At 42.2% G+C, this 21,814-nt stretch overlaps 1 protein-coding gene and 1 long non-coding RNA gene across 10 annotated transcripts; one reads left to right on the forward strand and one right to left on the reverse strand.

The window, feature by feature from the left end:
• The first annotated feature begins 3,895 nt into the window (after window positions 1-3,895).
• LOC132470217 (uncharacterized) lies at window positions 3,896-13,774 on the forward strand. The gene is made up of 2 exons (XR_009528602.1): window positions 3,896-9,874; window positions 9,912-13,774. It is a non-coding gene; the product is annotated as an uncharacterized LOC132470217 (long non-coding RNA).
• Window positions 13,775-13,895: 121 nt separating this feature from the next.
• On the reverse strand, window positions 13,896-21,319 carry im:7151449 (zona pellucida sperm-binding protein 3 receptor). 9 transcript variants are annotated; one of them, XM_060068494.1, is made up of 14 exons: window positions 20,946-21,317; window positions 20,476-20,661; window positions 20,196-20,295; window positions 19,881-19,951; window positions 19,190-19,372; window positions 18,344-18,526; window positions 17,857-17,916; window positions 17,336-17,449; window positions 17,154-17,243; window positions 15,627-15,683; window positions 15,486-15,533; window positions 15,314-15,368; window positions 14,326-14,401; window positions 13,896-14,145 (listed from the first exon to the last, which is right to left on the reverse strand). In XM_060068494.1, exons 1-13 carry the CDS (start codon window positions 21,022-21,024, stop codon window positions 14,344-14,346), a joined length of 1,284 nt encoding a protein of 427 aa, XP_059924477.1. In that variant the 5' UTR covers window positions 21,025-21,317; the 3' UTR covers window positions 13,896-14,145; window positions 14,326-14,343. The 9 variants fall into 9 exon arrangements, with proteins under 9 accessions (XP_059924477.1, XP_059924476.1, XP_059924475.1 ...); XM_060068493.1 differs by lacking the exon at window positions 14,326-14,401 and having other exon boundaries at window positions 17,857-17,913; window positions 20,946-21,319; XM_060068492.1 differs by lacking the exon at window positions 14,326-14,401.
• Window positions 21,320-21,814: the final 495 nt, after the last annotated feature.

Below are 21,814 nucleotides of genomic sequence, written 5' to 3' on the forward strand. Positions count from 1 at the left end.
GGCCTGGTGGGGCTTGGGTCACGACGATGATGATGATGATGATGAAGATGAAGAGGAGGAGGACGAAGAGGGTTTTAGACACGGGGCGTGAGGGAGCGGCTTCCCCGCTCAGCCCACCTTCAAGGCCGTCTAGAATACAGTCAATACCAAAAGGGACAGAGATGGGGAGTGTCCCAAAGTGGCACAGACATTGCTATGGAACCAATTGGCACCTGGTTAAAGGTGAAAAGACGGCTGGTTTGGGATTCAAATGGCCAACTCCCACCTCCCTGCTTCATTGATTTCTGTTATTTGTTTGTTTATTGGTGCTTTTGTATCTTACTCGCCCAAAGTTTTGAATGGATCTTGGTGGAAGATCAGACCAACTCCAAAACAGGCAATACCTAACAACATGCGAAAATGTCCCAAAGAAACGTTTATTAATGGATCATTGAGTTTCAATTCTGCGCCAGCATCACGTTTATTTACCACTCCACCTAAAAGTTCCAATGCAACAAATATTCCCAAAGCAGCTAGCGTGCTTTGGGACTCACAGGGAACAGATATAATGCCAACAAGTTGCTAACAAGCTGTTTTATCATCAGCACCAACAAAGTAGCCTTCCAGCAGAAGAAACCAAAGGACCATGTTTCTATTGGTCGGTGCCTGTGCATTCTGATTGGTTTACAAATTAGTGTAGGTGTTATGTTTCAAGGTAGTGGAACACATTTCCGTCATGTAATTTCATTGTACAGTTTTCTTGCAACTGCTATTTTTTTATACTGACTCTTACCACTGTGTCTTGGGGAATGTTATTAAAAATCAATACAGAAATGATAACGTCATTTTAGTTTTTCAGGTCAAGTTAATTTCATTTCTCTTGTTGATGCACTGCTGTGAAACGAGGACAAAGTACAGAGAAGGTTCAACATTCCTAGGACAACCTTCTTTTTTCTACTCAATCAACATTATTTTGATCAATAACAACCATGTTAGACAACAGGTCACCATCAAAAGCTGCATGTGTAAATAGCTCTGCTTCTTACCCTCTCTGTAGCATCTCTATACGTTTCATAAACTGTGATTGTTAACAATATTTCATGTTCCTGTCTCTTCTTCTTCTTCTTCACAAAAACAGAATCATTATTTCCCAGAACTAGGGATCAGATTCAAAAAATGAGTGCATAATAGTTACTTGGCAAACTAGAGATCGATCATCTCAACAAATATTTTTCTAAATACTGCAACGTATATAAAGAAACAACAACCGCATGCACACATTAAATCATGAGATATACTGTATTCAGGATATCTGTGAATGGCCCCTTAGGTCTCATAGACTATAAGATACTATCAAAATGGTTATGTTTCTCAGTTGTACAGTTTTGGCACACACAAAACACGCCAACATACAAAGGATTTACTTCCATCGCACGCACACGCACACATACAGACACACAAGAGATTTACTTCCATCGCCAAGTAGTTCTACGCCAGTAAATTGTAACAAAGAGACAAGGCTACAGTGTGTGATAGGTGAGCGATCAGAAGGATCTGCATTCAACAAGTTGTAGCTTTCATTTCCAATCAGTATCTCCAGATTAGACAGCCTTTCACTGCTCAAACAAGTCAGCTCTAGCATTGTTTGGTATTCTAGTTGATATAGTAGAGATAACATCTATTTATTAAAGTAACTGATATCTCTTATGGATAAGAGTAACTGAAGAAGACCTTGGAGATTGAACCTAATACCTTTGTGCTTGTAGTCACACACACACGCCACTAGAATATCTAGCCCACTCAATTTATTTAACTCCTGATGTGTTTTAAAGTTAACATGGATTTAAATTAAGATAACTCGTTGACTTTATGGATTACTTCAGCTGACTGATAAGAAGAGTGAAACTCCCTTTCTGATGTACTTCAACTGACTGATAAGAAGAGTGAACCTCCCTTTCTAATGTGTGTTTGGACATTTGCCTTGAAACTCCATATTATTATCCTAAAACAATGATGAGATTAGGTTACTTACTAAATATGATAGATGGGAGCACAATATTACTAGTGGAATCCGGGCCTCATGCCTATGAGGTATGAGTGTTTACCCAGAAGCCATCTCAGCCTGCCTCTCTTGTGCGGAGCCTTTTTCTTCTTTTCAGTGGCCAACATGTGTTTATCGCAAGAGCTTTTACAGTGTTACAGTACATATCAAGCAGATTTACATTTGAAGTGCACTTACTTGTTAACTTTGGTTCATGACTATTTAGAATTTAGAACCCGTTAGTCACTACACTGAAAGCACTAGTCACTAGGGCTTCTCCACCTCAGGGTCGAGACCACATGTTGTGCTGCCAGACATGCAGATGAGGTCGAGGTCCTTTTAGGTTTAGGTTTTTTGATTTACGGCTTTTGGTGTACGGGTTTGATGGACTAGGGTTTCGTTTTGGGGTAGGTTTTAGGCTTTGGTTTTATTGTTAGGGTTTGCTTTGCGGGTAAGGGTTTCCTTAATGGTTTAGTTATAGTGTAAGGTTTAGTTAAGCTTAAGGTTTTAACCCTATAAGGTTTTATACTTATAAGGTATGACAGCTGAACAATGACTTCAGGCATAACAATGCACATAATAATCCAACATATGTTTGTATTAATTATTATTTAAAAAGGGGTCCATGTACCGCCATTGTTTGTTTAATGGCAGAATGGCAATGCGCTCCAAGCACATCATTGAGCATGTGTAACAGTGCCTATTCAACAACCGCTGAAACAAACCAAGGTGAAACAGACCAAAGGAAAGTCCTTGAGAGGTTAAAAAAAACTAAACGGATGAAAGATTACATTTGAGTTTGCAGTAGGCCTAACAGACTGCTTTCATGGACGACATTTCAGATTACAGTAATGGATTACTCTCTGAATTACATTTTAGATTACAGTAACCTAACCAATTACTTTTATGGATGATATTTAAATTAGACTACATTAGCAAATCACAGTAATAAATTACATTTTCGAGTACATTAACATGTATTCTTACCGCATTTGAGATTACATTTATTGATGCATATGCAATTGCGATTTAGCCTTTTCATTTACGGATTTTTTTTAAATTGTGTCGAAGGTCGACACAATTGCAGTTTAAGGGTTAGATTCGATATTATTGTCCCAAGAGAAGAAACTCATTAAATTGTACATCGATCTCTCAAGTGTCATCCTTCTCGTTGTTTCTTCCCTCCTCTGGGTGCTTGGGTAAGTGACAGAATGTTCTCGCCCCGGGCCCGACGACGTAGGTCTGCCCCACTATGCGGGCGGACCGGGGATCAGTTATCTGTATCAGAGCCAGTGCGGTGATAAGGTCTAACAGCGCCCTCTTCCGTCATAAAAATAGAACTATAACCCAGACGCCTCAGCGATTATGCCATGTTTACTACGCAAACACATTAAGTTATTGTTATTATTCGTCGTAAACTTTCGATTTTTTTTCAGATGATAAAATTAGGCTATACGTCTAATAGTATAGGCTATAATAGGCTTATAATAATTATTATAAAATATATTGATGATCATCGTCTTTGACATCTGCGTCGAGGACGTAAACAAAAGCAAAAAATAAAAAAGTAGGCATAAATTCTTAACAGATGCGTGGGCTACTGTTTTTTTTATTTATTTTTTCCATTTGTAATTGGATGAGAGAGAGATGGTCCGATTACGTTGATCCTTTGGGATCTGTTAAAAAAGAAAGCAGGAAAAACAGAAACAAGAGGAAGCTGCGTCAGTATGAGGCAGTTTACGGTAAAAAAGGGGCCAGATTACCATGTGATTTTACCGATGTTTGTAAACATGCGTCAGCCACATGTGATTGTGACGAGGGGTGAAGAACACAGAGCCCGTCGGCCAACCACCGCGCGGGGGAGTGTCAGGGGCGGGGCCTGCATGTTGCGCTATGGAAAAATCGATAGGGACTCTGTAATAATGCGTGGGGCACTTCGCGATGGCAAACAATGAGAACAGGTCGGAAGGCGACAGGTGACTGACCACCCATTCATGGGGAACAAGATCTCGGGGAGAAGGATGGGATGAGACCCGGACGCATGCGAGGAAAGCAGGCCTTGCGGCAAACACGTAAGTTATTTACATTATAATAGAGCAGAGGCAAGGTAAGCTGCGTATTTTGTGTAGAGAATACCAATATGTAATTCGCAACAACTAAGCTATGTCGAGGTGAAAAGGAAGGAATGAGGTTGTAGGGGTTGGGGGAAGTGGTTATATCTGTCATGATATTGCGTGTGTCGTACTTAAAATGAGAATTGGAACCATCAGAAAGGAGCTAATGGAAGAATGTAACGCGTGTTTATCATCATCGACATGACAACAGGTAAATGGAACTGCGTCAGAGAGCCAGGCTGAAGGCGAAGCAAATACAACCCAGCGGGACTTTCCACTGCGTTGGGCAATAGGCTTCTGTGTCACATCACGTCGCTATAACTCCTTATAGTATTCTCAACCAAACCACCGAGTTTGTTTAAGTTACTGTGAAAATAAAGATGAAAAAAAAAGGTAAACAAAAGCACGATAAGGCCAGGGGATGCCGTGCGAAGGGACAACTTGGAATAGGATGCTGCGCAAGAGATGGATAGTGCGTTATCACTGAAGGAGCGGGCGATGTTACGCAGTACTTCTTGGCACGGACACATCGTACATCACTTTCTTGTTTTTCCTTTCCTATGACGCGCAGTTATGCATGTTCTTCACGCGGCGGACATAACAACAGCCGTGATATCCATATGTAGGGACGGGTTACTTTACTTGTGTTGCTCTGTAACGAGTTCGTCTGTCAAAGCGTGCCTGAGTGACGTGACTTATTTTTAATTCATATTTTTAACAAGTCAGACATATGCAGCTTAAATCTAGCCTAGGGAGTATTTAGAAGGAAACGTCAAATAGAGTGCGCACTTAGAATGATGTAAACAAGCCCTCCCCACCGCCGATAGGGGGTGCTGTTTCACCACTCACTGTTTTGGTGCTGCGTGGTGTTTACATAAAATCTCTTCCTTATTGTTGCACCGTCACGTTTACATTCTCACCGATCAGCTCGAAATAATCGATCTCCTGACACATCCCGAAATTACGGGGATGTATAATACAAGTCCATACATGAACATGTTAAAAAAAGAAGAAGGTTTTTGTGTTATGTTGTTTAGGCACGGATAATTGAGTGGGTTCGAGAGGCACTTGAAGGGGATGTGTGTGTCCGTGTGGCGGGCCGTGTAATCCACACCTGTCCTTAGTCAGTAGGGGGCACGGCATGCCTGTTGCTACGTCGCTAATGTTGACAGTGTGGGGCAGTTTTTCTCCATTGACTTCCTAATGACCCAAGTGGACTGGAGGGAAGGTGTGGCACCCCCTCCCTTCCTCCCTCTGCTTACTTCGGAGGTGGGACACACACACACACACACACACACACACACACACACACACACACACACACACACACACACACACACACACACACACACACACACACACACACACACACAGATTAGTGAAGGGAGAGGCACCTGTCTTTTCCCGAACTGGGTTCGTTCGGTCACTGGGTGAAGCAGCATGGATCGTTATGATTGGCTAACCACACACCAGCAGGGTGGGTGTGTGTGTGTGGGGGGGGAGTGGTGTGCGCGGGAGAGAGAGCGAGAGAGAGAGAGAGAGAGAGAGAGAGAGAGAGAACAAGGAAGTAAACAGCAGAGTAAAGCGGCGCGGAGGATGGGAATCTTTTGACCTGTTACCTGAACAACGAGCTGGTTCTGAAAGGGGAATCTGATCGGGACAGTTTCAACAAACAAACAGCTAAAGGTCAGACTGTGAGAGAGAGAGAGAGAGAGAGAGAGAGAGAGAGAGAGAGAGAGAGAGAGTGAGAGAGGGCGAGAAAGAACGTCACTCGGCCAACCAAAAGCAGTCCTACATGTGAAAAAACCATCCCATAATACGCGCCGGTCGCGACCAAAACTTCCAACTGTCTGTTTCCAGTCATTTCAGTGAAAAAAACATTACGAAGAACAAGCTCAGTGCGGCTCTAATAAGGAAGACGCGGTTGAGGTTCTTGTGTTGTTTACCCTCCCTCCTTCCTCAGAGCTCCAACTCCTGACCCAGTTTGCCGGCCACCGGGGGGTGACCTCAATAGCTGTTTGGATATTCTTCCTGGGAGGGAAGAAGAAGAAGAGGCCTAGAAGCCTCATAAACACAGGAGGAGAAGACAATTACAGAACCGGAGAGGAATGCGTCCTAAGTGCTCTCATTGGTGGAGGAACAGAACAAACGCTTTGTTCGTCTAATGGTATTCTAATCATCCGAAAGTCTGAGTGCAGACCAGCTCAAATCTGGGTTCACTTTCCCTTCGTTTCCTATTTGTCTTTCGACCAATCGTGCCGCTCGGGGCAAGTATCTGAAAGCGTGTAATGGCTAACAGCGAGCACGAACGCTGCCAGATCTTGAATTGTTTTCGCGTAGCCGGTGGGAAGACAAAGCGAAACCCGTGTCAGGACACAGACGCTCTTACGACATAGTGTCTGTGAAGGCGGTTCGATCGGTAGACTGGCCACTGCAGGGCTTATTATTAAAGTCCTCTGCTGAAAGCTCTGTCTTGACGTTTCTATGACGTCTCATAACGTCTCACCTCGGTGGAATCCAGTAGAGGTGCAGTCTCCCCACTGAAGTTATGCTGTAGCATAGTAGTACTGCCCAATCAAACGCTGCTTCCACAACACAGAGCCATTAAGATACACGGAGGCAGATAGGTTGTTAATGGATGTTTGTTACCGCAGTATTACCTGTGCTCTATTCGATTATCCATAATCTATATTATTTTATGATCTATTATGTATAACCGTAAACATCCCCAGGACATTATGTAATACCAACACACACACACATGTATACACACACACACAACACGGTCACAGAGTCCAATACACAGCACCACCCACAGGTTCATATTATATAGAATGGAGGACATTATATAAGAGCTACAGACACACATATGCATGTATAAGCACATGCACACAAACACACACACACACACAGATACACGTCAATGTACCTACATGTGTAGAAACATGCACACACACACACGAACACATGTGCTCGTTAAATATTCAACATGTTTCCGTTTCTGCTGTCTGGAAGTTTCCTGTTGTTGTGATTTTCCTCTTGAAGGACAGATATAGGTTTCAGGATGAGAGGGAAAGGGGGTCATAAGGCAGCATTACGTGTACGGCTGTTGGATGGCAAAATGAGAGGAGTTTCGGGGGCTTTATGTATTTTGTCAAGTGTATGTTCATGTCTCCTTCAGTTATTTGACACCATGTGTTGGATCAACAGGACAAGATTTGATGGCCTTTTGTTTCCTGAAAACTGGGCGAGTTTGAGATGAGTTTCCGTCTACGACAGCATCTGTAAGTTGATATTTATTTATTGACACTATTTGCCTCTTCTTATTCCACACATAAGCTGACTCTTGTGACTCTTCAGACATTTATTTTATTTATTTTAAATCAGAAGTGAGACGCAGAGTTGCATCCATCTCTTCGAAATCGTGATCATAAAAGAAAATGCATCGTGTTTATTTTTTGCCTAAAATCTCCTGAAAACATTCTCCCCTTCCACTCTCCCCCTCTCCCCCTACAGCCACCCACACGCTCAGGTCACACACTTTCGGTTTCGGTTTCATCTTCTCAAACACAGCACAGCAGTAGAACTTGAAGGTTGGTCGCTCCGGGGTGGTCGTTCAGATATTCTGGCAGCTCGTCTAAATTTAGTCAAATCCTAGTCATTATTATTATTATTAATATTATTATTATTATCATTATTATCATTATTAGGGATATGTGTTATTAAAGCAAAGGGAGGTCGAATTTAAGGTTCTGCAGAAATGCTCCCTTGCTAATCGAATTAATATATTTTCTTAAGAAGCAGCGTCCCTTAGCATCCGTTGTTATGTGGAAGCTAACGATACATGCTGGTAAGCTATCTTCGTCCATGTAAGCTATAGTGCCTTCCCCACAATTGATGTTGCTTTGGAGAAGTAAGAAGGGATATTAATAGAATAAAACGCAATGGAAGGAAAGGGGGAAGACCAGGAAGTATAGGAGAGCGAGAAGCGCTTCCAGGTCAGGGGTCGAACATCAATGATTAGTGGTGCCATGGCATCATGTACTATTATTAATTTAGAATATGCTTTTATCCAAAGTGAACTCAGATGCAGGTCATGAATGAGTAAGTAGGGGGTAAGGTACATTTGCTCTAGGGGATGCCAATATAAATAGGCTTCTGACATTGGGGATCGAACCCAATACCTTTTGGCCGGCGGTCACTAGACTATCCGGTCCACATCATGTTCTGTACCAGACTTGAATCGGCATGACACCGAGCGACTGTCAGTCTGTCAGTTGTCAGTTCATTTCCTATAAAACACAACCATGCACACCTTTTTTCGGCGGTTTTTCGCTGGTGCAAGTCTCAGCCAGTGTACATGACATTCCGACAATAGGTAAGATCTGGGAAAACTATTCGGGGCGTTCCCTAGTGCTCCACTGCTGTAGCCAATCACAACACTGAAGGAGCCAATCACAACCCTCTCCCTAGATTCAACCCATGTTTAGCCCCGCCCTGATATCCGGTTCCACTTGGAAAATGCATCGTAAAAGGGGACAACGGATGTGATTTCACTCCTCCAGTCACTTCCATGTCAGTGTGGTCCACACTGCTTGTGTGGACCTGAAAGTGCGCCACATCTATTGGCATAAGAACCCCTGATTTACCTTTTACTAATAAGTCCTTTTTTCAGAGACTGAAATCAACACGACAAAGTCATTATAGTGAATTCCTATACATATAGTGAATTCCTATACAGGTTGGACAACTGGCCCGAGGCAGATAGGGAGAGACGTCAGAGATCGAACACAGAACCCACACAGCTATCACGTGCTCCATCATGACAGGACAACAGCAAGGCCTACCAACCAATCAGGAAGCAACCTCTGACGAGCCTTCGGTCACATGACCTAGATCCGCATCCATGACCTTGGCGTCCACGTCGGCCATGGATGAACTGCCACGGCCCACTGCTGCGTGACACGTTGCCGATTGATTCAGAGAGGTATTCATTACCTTCAGCAGCGGTTGGGAGGGGTCGGCCCAAGCGTTGGTTTGACCCACTCAACCGCTGACAAATCAGGACCCCTAATCTAACCATCTAAGAGGATTAACTACGTTGGCTTTACACATGCGCTGACACGCTCATACTGTCACACTCTGCTCTTTTAATCACACACACACACACACACACGAACATGCTCATACACACTGGCACACATGCGCCCACACGCTCATATTTTCACAGACACAAACAAGCACTCACAGAGACACTGAAAACACACTGGTACACATTCAGAAAGATGCTCACATCATTGTTAAACGCATCGTTTTAATCTTGCATAATGTAATGGATTTAATGACATGGATATTGAACACATATCTCACCTGTATCAACAACTAGGAACTTTGACCTACCGAACCTTCAGCATTTTGAATTCACTTAAATACAGTAGAGAGAAATGCAGATAGAGAGGCAGATGGAGAGTGGCAGAGAGAGTAGCAAAGAGAGAGAGATACATGAAGAGAGGCAGAGAGAGAGAGGCAGATAGAGGGAGGCAGAGAGAGATACATGAAGAGAGAGAGAGAGAGAGAGAGAGAGAGAGAGAAGCAGAGGGAGGCAGAGAGAGTAGCAGAGACAGAGAGAAAAGCAGAGAGAGAGAGAGGCAAATAGAGAGGCAGATAGAGGGAGAGAGAGAGGCAGAAAGAGAGAGGCAGATAGAGAGAGATGCAGAGAGAGAAGCAGAGAGAGAGAGAAGTAGAGAGCGAGAGAGAAGAGAGAGAAGCAGAGAGAGAGAGAGAGCACGCAGTAGCAAGAGACAGTTCATAAATAGCTATATTTGACAGGAGGGAGGGATGAGCCTCATGACAGATGAGAGACTGCCTGTTGTCTGCTCAGTAACTCAGGTCCATGCCGCAGTCACAGCGACCTCAAGAAAAAACTCCCAGAGGATATTTTCAGCTCTTAAACAAACAAACAAAGACTGGCCTATTTGATTCAAACACTCCAACAGTATCCAAAAATAGAACTTCACCAATACCACAGAGATGCTCAGTCACAGGTAATTGCTTCTCTTAAAGAGAAGCAATGTAGTTTTTTCAATTTAGTGGCTGCGTCACTTCTTCACAATAACAAGAGACCGGCGTCAGATTGGAGCTGTAGACGCGTGCGGTTTGGTACCTTTTCCCTTTTAAATGTTAACAGCTATGCTCCCCGCAATGGTCGCCATGGTGAAGTCCGAGGGGCAGCTGAAACTGCGCAATCATTTTTTTCCTTTACTTGAAGTAAATCCAAATACAAAGAGGGCTTCAGGACAAGTGGTCTAAACCTGGCAAGAACAACACAATGTGCTCTGGATCTAAATATAGTCATCTTTTGAAGTTGTAATTCATTTGGTACTATTTAAAGTGTTATGCTTTTTGCTGTTTGAGGCCCTCCTAGACCTTGCCATTGAACCTCAAATTGTATTTTATAAAACTATTCAAAAAATAAAAATAAGAAAGGAACATTAACAAAAAAATGCTACTATCTGTGTTAATATCCCTGTCTTATTCTTTCTGCTATGTTTTTCATGTCCCAATAATAACCAGGAAGCTTTCCTTTGGGAGTACGGGAATGGACACCTCCTTGTTGACACTGACTCTGTGTTTGTTTGGTGTTCATCAGGGGGAAGACTACTCCAGGACGGACCGGTCTCCCCAGAACAGATCCAGAACACGTCCTGCCCAGGGAACCGGTTTCAGGTGGTGTTTTAGAGTACCAGATCCAATCTAGCACCATTTGAAATCGGTGTTCCTGAGCTGGAAACCACGTCGCTAGTGGAGGAGTTCGCTGGCTGAATCATTAGTAGGCCTACCTGAGTTAAATTGACTAGGAAAGCATATTCCTAAATGTTGTTTGTTATTTACTGTTGCTGTGTTTACATGATTAGCATTCTATTTATGATAGCTTTAGTAGCCTAAAATAGTTTGTAAACTTGTACTGGTAATATTAGTAGAAGGTAGTGAAGGTCAAGTACTATAAAGTAGCCTACTGCTGTTGTTATCGTTTTGATGCCAAAACAATGAGACAACCTGAAATGAATGTCGGCTATTTTGTAGCATCACAAGCTATAATTAGCCCTCTTACCAAGGCTGACCGTTTTCTTCTGGTGTTTAGAGTTCATTTAGTGTCTAGCACCATTTGAAATCGGTTACAATGTAGAGGGACGATCATCTCTGGTGCCGTTTTATTGTCCATCTCCGCCGAACGAAGCGCCCCGTGTGAAACTTACATCGACCACACGGTGGCAGACTTGTTCCGTCGGGATTTTTCTAGAAGCTCCGAAGACAACGTCGACACGCAGATGCCGCGGGTGAGGGATGGGTAAACCATAGAGAAAGTTGATCTCTGGTCTTTTTTTTTTTCAATTAAACTTTTAAATAAAATATTTTAGTATTTTATATTATTAAAAGACCAACGCTTGATTCTAAAATACATCCTTGACCATGCATCTATATTGAGAAAGAGTAGGCCTAGGCCGATCTGAAAGCTATTAATTACAGGTTTGCTGGCAGTCATGTGACAGCAAAGCAGTCCAATGTAATAGACAAAAATAGGCCTGTATTAAAGGACCAATGTGCGGGCTAAAAACTAATCACATATATGTGGGGACCCTCTGGCCTAGTTGGCCTCCAGTCTTCGAAGGAATCACACACATCAACGATGTATTGCAGCTAAAAATATATCAACCATTGCATGAATCAAATAAAGACCATTGGATGATACCATATTCACCGTAATCCTATGCTGGCTCTCGTATTTTTTGATTTACTTCTGAGTGTTGAAACAGTTGTTCCCTCATCGCTTGTCCTGGCAACGGGAGTTGAAAGGTAAGAATATCGTATTCAAATCAGCGTTGCCATGCCAACAGAAGCATACCAACAACAACACGCAGCCAAATGCATGCTGCTTACATTCTGAGGAATCGGAGTGACTCAGTTTAAAGGGAGTGTCCGCAATGTGAAGAAACCATGAAGAAGCCATCCTTTTCTTTCCACTGTGACTATAGCTTTGGCAATAGCCGTCATCGTGCGGTCAGTGCTGTGGCGTGGTCTGTTGTGGTGTGGCTAGACAGGGTGACGGATGCTGTAGGGCACCCAGCCAAACCTTCCCTCGGCAGATGTCAACAACATTACGCGCCCGGCTGAAGCTAGATAGGCCTACTTAGAGAGAGGTGTAACTGTAAGGAGAAGTCAGAAAGTCATCGGCTTGTCATGTGATTGTAGACACAGCTGGTACGGCTTGATTATAGAGTTGCTTCGGAAATATAAACAATCTAATCACCTAGCTGGGAGAGGCCCACTCAACTTATCTAACCAATTTAATCTTGTTTTCATTTCAGTTCTAGCAAATAAATCAAAATATCTTGAATCCAACCTGCAAGGAAAAAACTAGACGCATAAATTTGCCTTCCGAAATACCTTTGTGGCCCACTAGCACACAAAGCTGTGGATAGAACCTCCGTGTGTTATGATTACACAAAGCCAGTGTGGTTGGAACCTTAGGCCCCAAAACAAAGATACTTCTTGATATGAATAGTAAACATGGCCTATAAAATAAATATACCGATTGTTATACAACCATATCACATATTCATTCTTGTACACATATCTATTGTTTGCCATTAGAAATTGGTTCTAAGATAACCAGAAACATGAGAGGTTTCCACGCTCCAAGCTGAGTATGGTAATGAGTGCCAAAATGCTTAAGCCTACTTTGAAGTCTGAAATTGAACAAACGAGAAGTCCCATGACAATCTGACAAATCATCTTTAACATATCAGATTCATTGTCTACATTGTTGCAAATACTTTTTTCCCATATCACTCATAATATTTTAGCAGTGGGAAACTGTTGAAAGACATCCTTTCAAATTCGGCCTATATTCAAGTGGGGGCTAAGATCAGTGAGATCAGGGGTCCATTCATAAAACTGAAAAACATGGGAAACCCCCCCTTCATCCTGTTTAAGACTTAAGCCCCAGCAGTTCCTCTCTGTGACCCCCGTTAGACAGAGGGTTATCAGTCCTAAAACTATAGATAGAAGTATGGGCTAGTAAAGTTAAAACATAGTGGCCATAAAATACCTTGGTATGGAGTGGTTTATTATCCCTGGACATAAAGTGAAACAGTTGAATGAAATTAAACATTCTCTCATGTCACGCCAAGCAGACTGACGTCCCATGTTCATTTGACCTCTACTTCAGTAACTACCATCGGACGGGGGGAGAACAAGACATCCTCTCAGCCATCTCATGATCACAGTACAACGGATTCAAAGGTTTGGCACGCTGGAGTTGGGTGTCTAGCACAGTGTTCTTTATATCCACATAATTCCCCCCTCGACCCCGTGGCAGCACACAGGCTGTGTTCCTTTGCATGGGAGCCGCGGCTGTGAATGTTCCCTTTGTCTGGACCCACAGTTCCTGTCTGTCCATCTATCTAGATAGACTCTTAGACTCTGTCCATCTATCTCTGCAAGAATATTATTATCGTCAATATCATTTCTGCAGGGCAACATTTCTCCTTTGTAGGTGCTCTTAAGAAAAGGCTAGTGACACCATGTGGGATTAATTGTAATAATTTACATTTCTTCTTACCCCTCAACATTCTATTCTCTGACACGACTAACCAACGCGGTCGGCTTAAATGAATACCTAACATTTTATTGTCCATCGTTCATCAAAGTATCATGGTTGCAAAGAAAAGCGTGGTCTTCTTCTTTTAAAATAAGACCACCCGAGTACATACAAATAATAATTATTTTGTATTTATATTAACTTCAAGAATATAAAAACTGTATAAATAAAGTGTGTGTCCCTTCATGGAAGCGTTTCTTCTAGTTGCAGACCTTCACTGATGTCTGCAGTGTCATTGTGTCTGAGGATGTGCCGGGTATGGCTCCTTGGAGGGGAAAGCAGGTCCACACTGGCCCTCAGACCCTCCATGATAACAGACATTGTATTCTTCATTGGAAGTGATAGCGTTGCTTGATGGAGGAGAGGGGAAAAAACGATTTTAGGCATGGAAGCCATCACTAAACACGGCAAGCTGTGAATCCTTGCTGCGATCAAAGAGATGATAATGATGAAAACAAAAAGACAAAAAATAGATCTATCATTGTTTCCTTTCTGTGCTTTTATAGAAGTTAAGATTGAAGAATAGGTACCTTGGGCTGACCTTTGCCCTAAAGACTTTGGAATTGTAACAACCCAGGCTTCAGATCCTCTTGGGTGTCGTATGAGCTACAATGTCAGTGGATAATAGATTTGAGTTAGATTCTGTATTTATATATATAAAATTGAAATTTGATTGTTTGTTAGTGTATTACTTACAAACAATTAATAACTTTCCAGCAAGGCAGTGTAGTAAGTAACAATTTAATGAAATTACTATGTAATTGGTGATAAAACACATGTGTGTGTGTGTGTGTATGAGTGTAATCATGCAACTTTCTGTTTTTAATTTGTTAACCAGGCAGCATGGTTTGTTGTTACAACAATAAATTACCATCATGTTAATTGTTAAAAATCACATATTTGAGTCAAATTTTGAAATTTCAAAAGGTATAAATGTGTGATAATGTGCTAACAAGTAAATCCACTGCCTTTTATACTGGTGGTCAGGTGCGATAGCCCCCCAGCATTTCTGACCAGATCAAAATATGGATGGATGGTTGGACTGCTACCATTGATTCTATGGGTGCAGTGAATATGAGCGACTAAATTAATAATTATAAATATAATCTGGATGATAATAATACTAACACGTTTTAATTTCCATGTGAATCATCTTTTGGAACAAAAGAGGATTTCATGCTAGCCTTGATTCAGAAGACAGGAAACACAGACACATGCATTTCCTGTTCCAGCTTCTATGGGAATCCTTTCTACAGATTGTTCCTGTTATCTAAATATGCTTTAATGCTGCTCTAGGAATATCTAGATGTGTCATGTAAGGTGCGATGAACAGTCAACGTATCTGGTGCGTGTCTTTCTATAAATCAGACTTAAACTGGGTATTAGATTAGTGGATATATGTTTTTTTGGGAGGGGGACAATCAGAAACAGAAGTGCAGAGGAAGCAGATAGACGGTGAAAGACATGTGAAAAACAGGAAGGAGAATTTGGATCCATGGAAAAATCAAAGGCACTCACCCTCTCCTCCACCTGTACCGATATACATAAAAGATCAGCAGCACCATGAGCACCACTGCAAGGAGAAGAAGAGGAGAAATGAAGATTCAGATAAGAACCGTCCCTCGTTCATCTTCACGTCAATGTGTATCATGTTAGAAGGAAAACTTTAAAATCAAAATGAGGAACTTACCTAATATGGTGCTTATCACACTGGCCACCACGATGTTACGTCTTACGTCTTTACGTCGGAAAAAAAGAAGGTTTGAAATTCATAATTCTGTGATGCAACACATTTATCTTTGCCAATAAAAGTGTGGTCGAAGTAATTTACCCGCATCCTTGGTATCTCTATCGGGTTCCTTAATGATATCAAGTTCCTTCAGGTTTCCTGTGAACCAAACAAGTTTTTATGAATAGAGAGACCTGCCAGAGCTATCGGGAAGGGCAGTGATTAAAAGAGAGGAGGAATGTAAATCCAGGGACATGCTTGAGAGAATAAATCTTTTCCTTTTCACCGTTTCTTCACTCTACCACTACTAAACCAGGTATTCATATCTTTGCTAGTTTGAAGGTTCAGAGTATAACAATACCAGATCAATGGGTATTTCTAGCCTTGCCATTTGAAGGTTCAGAGTTAAGGCTGGTCATCAAATCTTGCATTAATGCAGCGCTGTGCAGTCCATTATATTTTGACAGGTTTCCTTTTGTGATCTTGCCTTAATCTGACTTTCATTTTCCTCGTCCGACAGTAGGTCCCAATTGTTTCAAAGCGCGTTGTCAGCCTGTGGAGCTCAGTGACAGTGCTGAGCTGTCGAAGGGACTTTGCTAGATAAATAAACCGGACTAGACTTGGTATGGCTAGAGATTGTCTCTTGATTTACGTGGGCTCTCTACACTTCTGGAATATCCACCATGCCAAACAGATGTTTCTAGTGAACGTAAAAGGAAAACATTTTGCTTTGTTTTGCAATGAATGAAAACAGGAATGCATGAGGAATGGGTTTGTTAATGCATGAATGCATGCTCATTAGCAAATCAGTACTTCTTCATCATTCATTTTAATAATGTACTGGCAGCGCTTGAATCACTAGCTCCCTACTTGGACACATTTTCCAAACCATGTTTTAATATGATTCACTGAATTTCGTTGATTTGTTTTTTCTCACTTTTCTAACTTTATGATACATTTTTTCTTTATGATTTAGTCTGTCTGTTGAGTTCAAATATATTTTTCAATAAAAACACAACCAAATTGTATTATTGTTATTGTAATGAATTAGCGTAGAAGAATTCCCATGTGGGATGTTATTAGATTCAGATTTTGTTGGATCATGTAACAGGGGATATGACGGGTAAATGTTATTGCATTTTTACATAACGTGATATGTTATTAGATGATATTGGTATTATAACATGATATGACCGGGTGAAACGTTAAGCCCAGCGGCGGGGAGACAGACAAACATTGAGCTGTGGGGGGAGACAAGTTGATTAGAATCTGATGTAAAATGAAGAATAACCATAAATGTTGGCCTTACCGTGTTGAAAATGGAAATGCTATGAAATACTGTCCAGTCTGCCTAAAGATGAGGGACTATCTTTCTCTATCAGATAAGAGCCAAGAGTCAAGAGACCGGCAATAGCTTATTCAACCCCCGGCTGAAAGGCACTGGGTTTGATCTCCCATGTCAGTACTACAAGATTCTCTACGGTACCCCCCCTATCCTCTCATTACATGTGAAATGTATCTGTATTCACGGTTAGTCACTTGGGATAAAAAATAAAATACATAAAAAATGGTGTATACATAACCTTGGCCACAGCTCAATGTTTGGTTTGAAATCATGACATTCTCTACCTCTGACGAGAGACTCCGGGGTACTCGCCGCTGGAGTCCTGGATTTCGTCGAGATTGCATGTTTGTGCGTTGTCATAATGGTATTTGCACCTATGAGAAGAGGAATTCTTAGCACTCTTAGAGTGGTCGGACCGTTTTGAAAGGGTTCAATATTTGCAGGGCTCTCCACGTGCCAGGTTTACCATGAGTCCCAGGTGTTGCTGGTACGGTCACTGCTACTAAGGACGGTGAGGAGCGGCTGGAGGCTTCCGTATTCATCAGATTATCCTCTGTCGCCGCTACCGTATATATGCCACCTTAAGGAAAGATATTTTATTTAAAGATATTTTGGAGCTTAAGTTACATTTTGTTTTGTTTTGTAGTCGGAAATATTTTACTGTGTTTTGATGGCCTAAAATAAAATGATATTGCCTTTTACACTCTTATCTTCTTCCAGGCCATAAATCTTCCTTCTTGGTGTACAGTGGACTGATATAAGCTCTCATGTGTACCGAATTGACGTTTTAATCTAATCGTGACCCAAGAATCCAAATCAAATTCACACCCCTCATATTTACCCGGTGGAAGATGTTTGAACATATTTGGAATTATTTGGAAAGTAAACTCCAATACACACTGACACATGCAAAACAAACGGACACACACAGAGAACCAAACCCAGAAAAACATACACACACACACACACACACACCATTTTCAATACCTTGTATTGAAGGCCGAGGGGTTGAGGTTATATTCAATGTAGGGGTAGTGGATTCGTCTTCTGGAGATGAAAGAGAACATTCATAAGTCTGAATGGAATAAACCTGCTGATGTATTGCATAGACGCATGAAAACCTCTACATTAGTACAGCACAGAGCCACCTTTCCTGGCACAAGTCATGCATTCATGAAAAGTGGAGTAATGGCAGTTCCTTTTATCCACTTTCGCTGTACAACTTGCCCGGTGTCTGGCTCCATATCAGGTTGATGATTTACATCTCATTGCTCTGTGGTATTTGTACTCCCCCAGTAACAGCCGCAACAAACGGAATCTTATGTCCACACATTTCAATCTCATGGCTGTTGGTGGACGATAGGACTGTTGGGTGTCGAGATAGCAAGACCCTAACCCAACCCGTGACAGGAAGGTCCATGTACGGTGTATGGGCTGGGTGAAGTGAAGCAATCCGTCCACAGTGTTGGCTTACCTTTACACGTTGGAGGGGCTGCATTGTAAACGCCCGGGCTTTGGCATATAAGGTGACTACTGCCGTGGAGGGTGAAGCCGGTGTTACAGGAGTAATGAATCTCGTCCTCGTAGCGTGGCCGGTCTGCAGAGGTCCAGAGATGTCGGCCATCGTTGATCTCACTGGGCAGGTCGCAAACTACAGCTGAAGAAAAATGAATGAATAAAGAAATGGGGTTTAGACCATAGCCTTGTTAATACCCTATGAAGGCTGTTAACCATTGTTGTATTAAGAATTGTATTCTATTACTCTTTATTCTTATATCCAAAGTGACTTGAGTGAAATCAGACAAACTTTGTTAAAGTGTCTCGAAAATGTTAATTTAAATAAATGTCCCGTTGTTGAGACACTATCTATTTGTAATATTGTGTTTGAACCTATGGCCCACTGATGAAAGCCCTTGCATTTGCAGTATTGTGAACGTTAAGAATTTGGTGTCGGTGGCGACTCTGTGTATATCTCTTGGAAAAGTGACCGCTTGTTCCCAAAGTTGTCACCAAGGAGATTGAAACAGACAACCTTGAGACTGCCACATTAAGGAGCAGGTCAGGGTTTGGGGGGGGACCTAGCTCTAGGGGGCCTACATCTATGATGTGGACATTGGGGATTGAATCAGGGAACTTTCAGCCGGGATTCAAACACTCTAGCAAACAACCACTGCTTCGCAAAACCCATATGGTGTATATTGAACGCAGACTATGAATGAAATAGGTGAGGAACCTCTTCAATCAGAGGAACCCTGGGAACGTCTCTATGTCAATAATGGACAGCAAGGGGGAGCAATCCTTCCAGTGTGTGTGGGCTTACCTTCACAGGTTGGAGGTGTCGTGTTGTAAACGCCCCTGCCTTGGCAGATGACGTGGCTGGTGCCGTTGAGGGTGAAGCCGGGGTCACAGGAGTACTGAATGATGTCGCCGTGGCGCGGCTTTTCTGCAGAGGTCCAGGTGTGTTGGCCACTGATGACCTCAATGGGCACGTCGCAAACAATAACTGAAGAAAAGAATTGTAACAATTAATTTAAAAAAAGCATGAATCAAAGAATATTGGTTATTAGCCTACTCCTACCATTGCTTTAGCAATGAAACTTGAACCACTTAGTCATTGAAACACTTTTATCCGGTGTGACTTACAATGAATTCAGACAGATGTCATTTTGGAGCAGGTACAGGTTAGGGCTAGAATAAACCAAGCTAATCTCCAAGCTCATGTTTTATTTGCTCATAAGCATTAGGCAATGGTCTGCCATTGCCAGGCTAGGTTAGGACATGTTGCCTTAGGATGGTAACAGGTAGGATGTGGACATTGGGGAGCCAATCCAGACCCTTCCAGCTGTGAGTCAGAACACCCTAGCCAATAACCCATCCTGCTAAATCAAACAATTATGGTGAATGTGGGACACAGATTAAACGGGATGAAAAGATGAACCCTTGACCATCTTTTGGTTGATGATTGAGAAATCGGTTGGGCCTTCTCGTTTCTGCCATGCTTGGTCACTTACGGTCACACCTTGATCTCCCGATCCATCCACTAGCGAAGCAGCGTTTGAAGGAAGACCCAAGGACTCGGTAGCTTTAAAAAGAGGGGAGAGACAAAATTACTAATGGCTTTTTTTGAGGATGTTTAGAATTAATAATGTGTAGCGTTTAACAACATTTCACAAATGTGTTGAAAGACGCATTTTCTTAAACAAACAATGGCCTAATCCAGGTGGTTACCACATTGTGCCTGGAGTCAGTAATCAGCTTTATTATCATAGACAGGAAATTCCGGTGTCAACTGAAACTAGGAAAGTATTCACAATAATAAGACTTACCCTTCCTCACAGGTTACTTTTACTGAAGCGCCTAATAGGGTACCACCATTCACAATCAATATCATGTTCGGAAGTTTTTGCGGATATCCACAGTCCTTCTCTGCAAACAACAATTATTTACTATAAGACTCAGAGAAAATAAATAAATAATAATTAATTAATTAATAAAAAAAAAAAAATGATCATGAATAAATAAAAGATCTAGAATATGGTGTGAAATTAAGATCTATTAAATGCCTATTAATTTCCTTATTGAGAATTAAGTGGGAATAAAGCTTACTTTTACACATGAGGTCAGGCTGGGTCCACTCCGTACCAGTGCACGTAATCCTTTCGGAGCCGTTGTGTTTTTCATAGCCATTCGTACAGACAAACGTGACTTCAGTGTCCTTGGGGAAAGCGTTCTTTAAAAGTGATTCGTTGGTGAGGACGATGTGCTCTTTCTCTGGTGGTTTAGGGCAGTCAGCTGTTTGGGAAATATTAAAAACATGTCAAAAGTCTGAGAAGTAGCAGCACCCAACAGCTATTTAAATACAATAAATGAATTACATTTCTAAGGAAGAAAAATCGGTCGAGAATATTAAGGGGAATTGAAAATGATGTCATACATTTATTGTTCATCAAACAAACATACTGTTCGATTATATGAACGTCCCAAAAGTCTACAGGCCACCCCAAAGGAATAATAAAAAAAAAACAGACGCTTTTGAGTGAGTCGCCCTGGATGTCAAGTGAAGCCAGACTTCTTACCTGCGCCTCTGCTCAGCAGCACGGTCGACCACAGAAGAGCCAACAACCGCGGCGTTAAGTTGTCCACTAAAACTGCCATAGTCCCTCGTATAATAATCCGTATCTTGTTATTCACAGTATCCTTCAAAGCAGACACCAACAAAACCCCAAACCGGTCACTTTCACCAGGAGGTCTCCGTCAGAAATACACGAAAACCCGAAGGACCTCAACGCAACCGACTCGATCTCCGTCTTTCCACTACTTGTCTGTAGGTTTCTTTCGGGACTGGTGCGGACTTGTTATAGTAGGCTATATCCACCTCATATAATATATCCACCCACTTGGCACATCGGAGATATCTCCAAACCTGTTGCCATGGCTATGGGGAACTTCATGGGTGGGTCCTGAACTACGTCAAGGGTTCTCCCTGCCCTGCGTCGGGTGACAAGAGGGCGGTACACTGGAATGATGGTACACTTTCTTTTAGTTATTCTATTGCAGAGTCTTGGCTATCTCAGCGGTGGTTTCAACTTTTACGGCTAGTTAGTGTAGTGTGAACCAGTCCATCAAAACCCAGCAGGCAGGTCGTTATTGGAAGCGATACTAGCATGACGCGTCATTCCGTGTTACTTGTAGTTTTCTTTGTGTGTTGTGTTGTTTAGGCTGTGCTTCTGAAATCTCCGTCTCGTTTAGTAGGCCTATTGTACGTAGGATACGAGAGAGGGGGTAAGGAGAGAAGTGTTTTCCGTACCGCCGTAGTCAACAACACACTGCGAGAAAAACACATTAATCACTGAAATGCGGTTTTGGGGTTGCATTTCCAAGTCTGCATTCCCAGGGTGTCGACGTCCAGTTCCAGTCGTCGTCGTTGGAGTCTTTGCGGCAGTTG

This window comes from Gadus macrocephalus, chromosome 13 (genome assembly GCF_031168955.1).
Source record: "Gadus macrocephalus chromosome 13, ASM3116895v1".
In the NCBI taxonomy this organism is placed as follows: domain Eukaryota; kingdom Metazoa; phylum Chordata; class Actinopteri; order Gadiformes; family Gadidae; genus Gadus; species Gadus macrocephalus.

Excerpts from the sequence above, each read along its gene's own strand:
- im:7151449 (XM_060068492.1), bottom strand. The coding sequence starts at position 21,024 with ATGGCAGTTTTAGTGGACAACTTAACGCCGCGGTTGTTGGCTCTTCTG. Across the intron at positions 19,952-20,195 it reads AAAGTAACCTGTGAGGAAGG|CTACCGAGTCCTTGGGTCTT; the intron begins GTAAGTCTTATT and ends CTCTTTTTAAAG. Across the intron at positions 17,244-17,335 it reads AGCAACACCTGGGACTCATG|GTGCAAATACCATTATGACA; the intron begins GTAAACCTGGCA and ends CTCTTCTCATAG.